This window comes from Semicossyphus pulcher, unplaced genomic scaffold (genome assembly GCF_022749685.1).
Source record: "Semicossyphus pulcher isolate SPU_LCO1_2020_fin unplaced genomic scaffold, fSemPul1.0.p SCAF_19, whole genome shotgun sequence".
NCBI classification, from domain to species: domain Eukaryota; kingdom Metazoa; phylum Chordata; class Actinopteri; order Labriformes; family Labridae; genus Semicossyphus; species Semicossyphus pulcher.
Window position 1 is genome coordinate 11,133,939 of NW_027211692.1, and position 10,484 is coordinate 11,144,422.

The window sequence follows — 10,484 nt, forward strand, 5'->3', positions numbered from 1 at the left end:
GGAATTTTATGTGAAGAACATTTGCTAGTTAAATTTCGGATTCAATGTGATTTAATTTATGTATGATATGAAGCAAATCTTATTCTACGGTGCATAATATAAAAGTTAGACAAAGCAGACTCATCATCTTAAAAGGAGAATTTTTTTTAATGTTTACAGTTTTCCCATGACATGTTTCTTGGTATTGTTTTCTGGCTTGATCAATATAATATAACATTTAGGTGCAAAAATGCTAATTAATAAGCCAAATGCTGATGACAAAATTGCAAATATCTCCACAGCTACGGTAAACTTTCCAGGAGAGCTGACGTAAGCTGGGATAAAGGTGATCCAGACAGCACAGAATATCAGCATGCTGAATGTGATAAATTTGGCTTCATTAAAGTTATCAGGCAACTTTCTCGCTAGAAATGCCAGGACCAAACATATTATTGCAAGTATCCCTATGTACCCCAGCACTGCGTAGAAAGCAGCCTCAGAGCCTGTGTTACATTCTAAAACAATCTTCTTATTGCTGTATCTGAAAACCATGTCTGGGAAAGGTGGGTTTAATTTCAGCCACAACACACAGATCACTATCTGAATCAAAGTGCAGGAGCAAACTATTATCCTTTGCTGTGCAGGACCAAACTTTCCTGCAATTTTGTTGCCAGGAAATGTGGCTTTGAAAGCTGTAACGACAACAATAGTTTTCCCAAGAACACAGGAAATACAAAGTGCAAATGTTACTCCAAAAGCTGTGTGGCGCAGCATGCATGTCCAGACTGTGGGTCTGCCGATGAAAGTGAGGGGACAGAGAAAACACAAAAAAAGGGAGAACAACAGGAAACAGCTGAGCTCGGAGTTGCTGGCCTTTATGACAGGAGTTTCTCTGTAGCCGATGAAGACAATCATTGTGGCCAGTGACAGGGAAGCCCCTAGCAGGGATACAACCGTGAGAGCTATTCCCATCGGCTCATGATATGTCAGGAACTCAATTGTTTTAGGAACGCATTCATCTTTCCTCTCATTGGACCAGTACTCCTGTAGACAGGGTGTGCAGTCCACTGCACCTGTTGAACATTAACAAAGACAATTATTTTTTGTGTCTGAGTGTTTGCTGAAAATTAGTAAAATTATTCAAAATTCTAAGCAAAAAGATTATACAAGTGCAGAGACACAAGCAAAGTGTTCGGCCCTCTACAGTTTAAACAAATTAGAAAAGTACATTTTCCAATAACCAAATTTCAATATCAAAGTTGTATATATATTTTTTGTAATTCATGTAAAATTATGAGAAAGAAAATCACAAATGTATAAGACTTAATACATTTATGTTTTTGATACCTGTTGAGTTGGCTATAGTTCCATCAGCACATGGGATACAGTCAAAACAGCAGCTGGGTTTTCCCTTTATTTGGGCTTTTCTGGTTCCTACTGGACAAACATTAGAGCACACCGAAATCGGGACCTGGGGGAAAAAGTGTAAACCATGCAATACTAGTGCAGCAATATTCATTTGATCTTATTTTCAAACCATACAATTGGTCATTCACCCATAAACCAATGCATTAAAAAATTTTCCATTTACCATTTTCCCTGTCCTCCACACAATTTCTTCTTCTTTGACGCTGAGCTTATAATCACCGTTAGCAGCAGAGGCAAAGTGACCCACTGTTACATGTTGCACCTGCCCATCTCTCAGCTGCCAGTTAATAACATCATAAGAAGCAGGAGGGTCACCATTGACATCAAAAAACACATCATCACCAAACTTATTCCTAAAATTCACCCTTTGTAGGTGTTCAGTGACCTGAGGAAAGGAACAGATTGTTTATAGGTGTTCATCTTCAGATAATTCCTACAGAAAAATATACTGATTATTTATTTACACACAGTTTTGGGTGTTGGGATTATATTGCACTCTTTCTCACCTCTTTGGGTTGAATTTCTGATAAATTCAAACATGGCCTCCCTGTTTGTCCTCCAACTGGTTGGCAGAATACAAGCTGATGCAGGGCATGAGCAATGGCATAAACTGCTTTATACACATTATAAGACACTCTGAGCTGTGTGACATTGAAGAACACATCCTGAGAATTCATTAATGTCTCACTGCCCGTGCACACTTCAAGTGATGCCTCTGTGAGCTCCACAGATGAAACAGGTTTACAGCCCACCATAATCTCCCAGAAATCTCTCACAAAGGCTGCACTTGGATCAGTGTAGGGGCTAATGGTGGTAAGAAATGGTTTCAGTTTTGGAATAGCCATCTTCTGCACCACAAAACCCAAGGCTCCACCAAAAGCTTGGTACATTTCAGGTGTGGAGGGCCGAGCTGCTGTTATCCACGCCTCACTGGCAATCCACTGAATTCCTGTAATGTTCTGTTTCACAACCTCTTTCATCAAAGGGTAAAAGTCGCCCTCTGGAACAAAAGCGAGGATGACCTTGACAGTTGACTTCTTGATCATATCCACAACATCCAGAATTTTATCCATAGTGTATGTACGTAGAATCGTCCCGACAAATGCAATGCAAACCCCTTGCTTTTTAACCTCTTGAGTAAAAGCCTGGACCCCATCGCGCCCATAATCATTGTCTGACTGTATGGCTCCAATCCACTGCCAGCCGAAACGTTTAACCAGTGCTGCCAAAGCTTTTGCCTGGAAGTAGTCGCTGGGGATTGTCCGAAAAAACGTAGGATATTTAGCTTTGTCGCTCAGGCAGGCACATGTCGAGAAGTAACTTACCTATTAAAAGAACACCAAGAGAGGTCTGAAACAAACACCACAAAAGAATCACTACAAAAGCATCACGTCACACAAACCACTAATGCAATAAAAATGTTGTCTTACTATTGGCACTTGAAATGGTCCAAGAGCTCCAGCCACAGCGAGAGACTGAGTCGACCCTGACTCTGCTATGAGGGCAGATATAGCTGGAACACACGGCAAAGTCAGCTCTTTCTCCTCTGGTCTACTCGCCAGTGTCATTGCAGCACGTAAAGTATTTGTAGGAGATGCACAAGAGTCAAGGATCCTATAACCAAGAGATATGTTTGGCAGGAGAGCAGGATCTTTGTTGATTTCTTCAATAGCAAATATCATCACTTGGGTCCAACGAAAAGGTCGCAGGTCAAATCTTAAAAGGTTTAGGTCATTGAAAGAGATTAAGTTGCAGAGCTTTTGCTGAATATTTGTATACAAATGACTTGGTATGATCACAGAACAGAATGGAAAAGGTTTACAAAAGTCAGATGTATGAAAACTTACCCCACACACTTCACTCCAGGTGGCTTTTTCTCGAACGTAGAAGTGCTACTTATCTCTTTGTTGAAAACCGGGAAAATCCCTCCGATCATTATGTCTCCCTGCTTGAACAAGCTTGGCATGTCAAATCTACCCAACAGTTCACAACCAGAAACTGTTTTCAGGTAGAGGACAAACAGTGGTAAGACAATAGCTCTCTGCAGCTCATGCATGTTTGTTCGTCATATTTTGACAAAGATGAGAACACAGCTCTTATAACAACTCTGCTTGGTGCAGGTAGATGCGTTCTCTTCTTAAGAGGTTGATTTATCTCCCACAGGACACACCAATCTTAGATTGATAAGATTAGTACAACAGAGAAGGGATCGTCAAATAGTATGCTAATGAGAAATTTAAAGATAATAAAGTTGACTTGTGTTAATTGTGTCCAGTGAAGACTTTTTAAACATTATGTGATAGTTTCAATATATATAAAATTTGGTGGCACATTTTAAATGTTAAAGTAGTGGGCTGATTTGTTGTTACAGAAGTGAAGGACGCTCCAAGTTGGGGGATGAAATAAATTCTGTTTTGTCTTTGTCGACAAATTCAATGTGGTCTCTCCGTGTTCACAAACTTTATCACTTTGTTCATGGCATATTAGGACAGCACGGGGTCCCCAGAGTTAACAAAAATGTTTTGATCTCAACATCAGATAACTTAGATAAACATTAACAGTCATCTGCATAGAAGGTGAAGTTTTGTTGTTTTTTTAAAATGATTTTTGTGTATGTGAAATATAATGTAGCCAATATTATTGGTAATTAAAAAGAGGCCGAGAACTGGCGTTGTGTAGTGAATTTAAGGTTAGCTAGTTGATAAGAGGGAGGTTTTTGTTTTTGCGGGGAGCAGATGAAGTGCCAGAGGAAAGATGAGTTGGTTATTTATGGTAACTGTCATGGTACTGAGTGCTATATATATAACACTGGGTGAGAACATATTTAAAAGTATGATCAATTTAGACAGGTTCATGCTAAAGCGACTCAGAATTGACCTTGATTTGTTGTTGATAAAGGCTTTTCAGTATTTTACAATATTAATGTTCAATTCTCAGTTCCAAAGCAGTTGTGAATGGCCTAAACAGATCAGCCAAGAGTGTCTGATTGGTCAGCAGTAACATGTACTTTACTCCTCAAGAGTTCTTGTTCTCAGTCTTAAGTCCTTTTTATGCAAGTGCATGTACAGCTGCCTGTTGCATTGATGGCAAAACAAAGGATTCCAGATCTGTAAAGCATTTTCAAAGAACTGTAATGAAACAGAAATGTCTAACATATAGTTAACACACTGACATCTGCTGGCCAACACTGACAATGCTGTTCATTTGTAGCAAATCACATGTGCCATAACTCTATCCTTCTATCCTCCAGTATAATAATTCTTCAAGTGTGTATTCATGATGAGATCATACTGTCGGCTTAACGACATTGCTCCCCAAATCCATCTTTGTACCTTTTATACAGAAAGGGGGTGCTGAATGGCAGCGTTACAGTTCAGCCTTGAACATGCGTGTACAAAGCGGTAAATGATGAGTTCGTTAAGAAGAAGTTTCCAGACTTTCTAACAGAGAGAATCAACTTAAAGCAGCCACATCAGACAAGTGTTCGCCTTGACCACTTCCCCTTACATCTCTTTTCATATCCATTCGTTGATCTGTAAAGCATCCGAAAACTGGATCACTCCATTTTCATTAAGCTCATATCTTGTGCAGATGAGTTGAGCTTTAGGTAGAAGACGTACCACCTAGTGACCTAGTGTGGGTGGAACCACTTGGAGTTCAAAGCTTGAATTACTACCTATTATCTACCTAGATCTTCCTCTTTTGCCTCCTCCTTCAACAGGGCTCTTTTTCTTTATCCTTTGCTTGTTAGAGTTTCCAGGTTAACTCTGATCGCTGAGTTGGTCCCATGGTTGTTGCATAGTCCACTTTTTTTTCTTTTTCTTTTTTTTTTACCATTAATGACCCCAATTAGTATTAATATTGTATAGCCATAACATTATGATAGCAACTTTTACTCCATTATTTAAATTTAAATACTCTAAATGTGCATGCTAAGTGGTATGATGACACTGTACAGCAACCACATGTACCATAAGCCCTTTCCCTCAGACGTGTCTCACTGTAACTTTATTTTTGCTACAATATTATATCATTAGAAAACTGCACTGTAATAATTTTTTTGTCACCTGTGAAAGTTCAATAGAACTAAGGGTTTTTATTATATAGGGTTGTCTATACAAGGCCACTGATTGGCTTGACTAAAAACTGCTTTGTCGGTGGACACTCTTAGGGCTGTTGTTGACATAGGAGGAGAATGTAGTGTTTCCCCTATCTTGTTTCATTATTGTATGTATAAAAATCCAACATGGATTTCATGCCACGTTACAAACTAAATATCACACACTGTCTACTTTTTATTGTCAAATATAATGAAAAAAACAGAGTCAGTGTATGCAGTTTATTGAATACGCCACAAGAAGTAAAAGGTCCAAGTATAACATCTTGAGTTTCTACATTACATATAAGACTATGCAGTAAAGTCGATTTATTTGTTGTCACACAAAACCATTTGGTTTGAAGGACACTAAATTTACAGATTAAAGAATTCTTGGTGGTATTTTCCCCATCAAATGTTTTTTTGAGTTGCGTTCTGGTCTGAAGATTATTATGTAACATTTTGGAACAAAAATGCATACGAGCAAACCAAAACTGGAAGCCAGAATAGCAAATATCTCCACAGCTACAGTAAACTTCCCCGGGGAGCTCACATATGCTGGGATGAATGTGATCCAGACTGCACAGAATATCAGCATGCTGAAGGTGATCAGCTTAGCCTCATTAAAGCTGTCTGGAAGCTTCCGAGCAAGAAAAGCAAGTACAAAACACAAGATAGCAAGAAGTCCAATATAACTTAACACAGCCCAGAATCCAACAGCTGAACCCAGGGCACACTCTAAGATGATCTTGTCTTTGTAGTACTTCATGTTCTTCTTTGGGAATGGAGGGTTGACTGTTAGCCAAAGTATACAAATCACAACCTGAATGAGGGTGAAAGTCAGAACACTGAGTCTCTGGTGCGTCGGACCAAACCACTTCATGACTTTACTCCCTGGAAGTGTCGCTCTAAAGGCCATTAAAACCACTATAGTTTTCCCCAGAACACAAGAGATACAGAGAACAAAGGTGATGCCGAATGCTGTGTGTCGCAGCATGCAGGACCACACGGAGGGCCGGCCAATGAAGGTCAGAGAGCACAGGAAACACAGCTTTAGTGAGAATAACAACAGGAAGCTCAGCTCAGAGTTGTTGGCTTTTACAATGGGAGTCTCTTTATGGATCAAAAAGATTATTGATGTCAGAAGAGAGAAAAAAACACCAACACAGCCAAATCCAGTTAAAAGTGCCCCCATAATCTCCTTGTATGAAAGGTACTCAGTGGGCTTTGGAAGACACTGATCTTTCTTTATATTTGGCCAAAATTCAGGAGGGCAGATTAAACACTCTGGAGAATCTGTAACAGAAGTGAAATCACACAGAAATACAATCATTTTATTAAAATGAAAAACATCTATTATCCATTCATCATTAACACAATACACATGAATTAATTTAACTTAAAAATCCTTACTGACTTGTTTGATTACTTATTGTTCCCTCGGGGCATTCAAAGCAGTCGAAGCAGCACACAGGCTTTAACTTGTTTATGGCCTTACGAGTCCCCGGTGGGCACGGCTCTCTGCAGACGGACCTCACAACCTAATTAAACAAAACACAGCGTGTAATAATTCAACAATGCAACAAACTGTAAAATGAAAAAAAAATAGTGGGATTCTCTACCCTGCCAAGACTACCTCTCCACCCTACATATTCCACATGTTTAGGACTGACCCCGGATAGCTGCTAGGATACTCCTTAAGACACATCAACCGTGGTGGTCACAGAGTATCCAGATCAGCTGTCCCTTTACAGATTAGTCCCTGTCAGTATGGAATACATTGGGTGCTGAGATCTAGGTTACGTATGCTACCTGAGTTCACTTTACCTCATTGCTGTTTCCTCCCCAAACAATTTTGGCGTTGTCCTTTAGTTTAAATTTTTTCCCCTCTGGAAAAGAGGTATCATATTGACCGATATTTACAATCTTAACCGAACCATCGTCTTCCATGTGCCAGTTCACTAAGTCATACTGGGCAACTGAGTCTCCATTTTCATCAAAGAAAACCTTGGCCCCATTAGGTGTTGTAAAGTTCACATACTGAATGTGTTCCAACACCTATGGAGGGACAATTAGCACATTTTAGGATACATACAACTTGATAGCAAAAGAGAAAACACATTTAGTATTAAAATGGAACCCGAACTGAATACCTAGTCGATTTTTAATATCATAAACATATAAAAGCATACTGTCTTGAGCACATAAAGAACTTACTAGCTTAGGCTGGACTTCGTTCTTGTTCACACATGGATTTCCTGTAGTGGGATTTGAGCCATTTTTACACTGCAATAGTGCATGCAGGGCATATGCCACCAAGTACACAGCTTTGTACACATTATTCTCAGCCCTGAAATGCGTCACCTCTGTGTAGTCATTTGAGACCATCATTAGATCCTCTGTGCCAGTACACATAGCAGTTGTATTTGATGGAGAGAAACTGCAGTCAAAGAACTTCTCCCAGAATGCTTTAATCATTGCACTCTTGGGTTCATCAGAAGGTTTCAAGTTGAGTAAGAATTCACCAAGACCCGGTATGGACGCCTCAGGAAGAGCAAAGCCCATTGCCCCCTGTAAAATGTTCTTCCTCTCGACAGAGGCCAGGTCCGCTTGTGTGATCCAAGCCTCACTGCCAACCCACTGCTTTCCAGTTATGTTATACTCGTCAATTCGGGACAGGAATGATTTAGTAAAATAAAAGGACATGAACAACAGAACCACTTTTGACGAGGATTCTCTCAGAGTCTTCAAAATAGTTTCGAACTTGGTAGATGTAGATGTCTTACTGTAAGTCAATATGTATTCAACACATATGCCCTCTTTCTTTGCTTCCTTGGTGAATTCGGCTGTACCTTTCTCAGCATACATACCTTTAGAGTAAATAATCCCCACCCAACGCCAGTCAAAGTATTTCATAAGCTGCACCAGGCCAATGATTTGGAATTGGTCACTCGGTACAGTTCTGAAGAACGTGGGGTATAATCTTTTGTCACTTAAACAGGCACAGGTTGAAAGATGGCTCACCTTCACAAGAAATAAAAATAAACAAGTTCAATACAAATAATTTACATATTTTTTGTGAAATATAAAAAAAACATATTTCTGCTCACCTGTGGAATGGATAACGGGCTTACTATGATGTTTATGTCTTCACTCACGCCAGAGGAAGAATGACCTAAGAGAGCCTGAATCTGACCACTGCAGCCGTTTGAATCCTCTCTAGTTACAGCTTCGACAGCTGCTCGAATGAGATTTTCACTTCCACATCCGTTGTATAGCCTATAGCCCAGGCTTACTCCAGGGAGGAGCTTAGTATCTTTGTTGATCTCATCCACCGTAAACATCACAGTGCGGGCAAACTTCAATTCCCTGTCATTCAACCTTCAAACACATTGTTGACCCATTACAGATAAACCAGTTATTATAGACACACATTTTGCAACACTTTAACTCAACACATGAAACATTGTTTTTTCCTATCACATGTCAAACAAAACATACACATTTTGACTTACCTTGTGCAGTATGCATATGGAAATGCTTGATAGCCATTATCAACCAGTTTGCGTGAACTACTCATAGAGAAAACACCTCCTATAAAAAGATCACCTTCTTTTGAGAATTCCATGAACCCTGTCTGCCCAATCACTTTGCATGTTTGGTTCTCTGACTTTGTCCTTGCTAGCAGAATAAATAAGATAACTGTGATCCAACCCATCACGAGCCACCCTCCCCTTCGCTGAAACAAATCTGAAGTGAAGGTCAACCTTTTATAGTTTTTTTTTACCATAAAGGACATATCAGCAGCCAATGTGAGCGCACTCTCAATTCTCGAAAGAATTCGGTTTTCTTGCTTCACTGCATTTCAAAGAAATTGATCCTGCTCATTGACATGGGGAAGACAAAGCCTGATTATTAATAAACAATGACAATCGGGTGCGGACATGCTTCACTGTCCAGTAATAGTCACTCAGATAAGCAGTAAAAAGCAGCTTTGAGTGGTCGCAAAGACTAGAAAAGCGCTATATAAGTACAGTCCATTTACCATAAGGCTGGCAGGCTTACAACCTGCTGAAACATGTTGACTGTTCGTTTTCTTCCGCAACCTTCAGAGCAGTAAAGGACGGATTGTAATACTCAGATACTTTGGTATATTGTAAACTATCACATAAACAGTACAATAGGTTCTCCATGAGATGTCTAGCCATGACATAAAATCATGTATTTGTTGTACAAGGAATATATAAAATAAAATGTATATAAATATACTAATTAAAATATAACATGAAATAAAACTAAATGAAACCTGAGTATAAGATGAAAGTTTGAATATCTGTATGCAGGTCTAAATATATAAAATATATAAAAAAGTTCAAATATATTAATATAACAGGTGGAATATATATAGTTTGCTTGCAATTTTTAATAGAATATATAGAATAAAGGTTTGAATGTGTTGAATAAATGAAACCCAACTATAAAATGAAAGTCTGAATATACTCTAGGCAAGTCGGAATATATGAAATTAAAGTTATCCTGTTATAACTTGCTAAGTTAACATTATAATTTATCACGTTATAACTTGATAAGCTTTATGTTATAACAATATAATTTATCACGTTATAACTTGATAACTTTCATGTTATAACAATATAATTTATCACGTTATAACTTGATATAGCTTTATGCAACTAGATAATGTGTTGACTCATACAGAAAAAAATTACGTATTGAAAATGAGCCAGTGCAAGTGCCTCGACGATGTTAGATTACTTTGTTATTGTCAAGTTTCCTTCCCATATATTCACAATTTTTTTCCATATATTATTGCATCTTTAATTTACTTTAAATATGGTAATATTGTTATTTTTGTTTAGTTGTTGTTAAGACCTCACATATATCTGTTTACTGAACTGAATTAACGAATTTCTAAAGGTCATTTTCAGCTTTACCATCATATAATGCATAACAGATTCTGTAT

At 38.5% G+C, this 10,484-nt stretch overlaps 1 protein-coding gene and 1 pseudogene across 1 annotated transcript; both read right to left on the bottom strand.

The window, feature by feature from the left end:
* Positions 1-153: 153 nt before the first annotated feature.
* LOC138596808 (extracellular calcium-sensing receptor-like) lies at positions 154-3,391 on the bottom strand. The gene is made up of 6 exons (XM_069668217.1): positions 3,255-3,391; positions 2,838-3,123; positions 1,914-2,732; positions 1,571-1,792; positions 1,327-1,450; positions 154-1,046 (listed from the first exon to the last, which is right to left on the bottom strand). The coding sequence occupies exons 1-6, from the start codon at positions 3,371-3,373 to the stop codon at positions 154-156; spliced, it is 2,463 nt and encodes an 820-aa protein (XP_069524318.1). The 5' UTR covers positions 3,374-3,391.
* Positions 3,392-5,885: 2,494 nt separating this feature from the next.
* Positions 5,886-8,907, bottom strand: LOC138596850 (extracellular calcium-sensing receptor-like; annotated as a pseudogene).
* Positions 8,908-10,484: the final 1,577 nt, after the last annotated feature.

Coding starts and splice junctions, on each gene's coding strand:
- LOC138596808 (XM_069668217.1), bottom strand. CDS start 3,373: ATGCCAAGCTTGTTCAAGCAGGGAGACATAATGATCGGAGGGATTTTC. Junction 2,733..2,837: donor GACCATTTCAAGTGCCAATA/GTAAGACAACAT, acceptor TTCTTTTAATAG/GTAAGTTACTTCTCGACATG. Junction 1,047..1,326: donor AACTATAGCCAACTCAACAG/GTATCAAAAACA, acceptor CAACAGGTGCAG/TGGACTGCACACCCTGTCTA.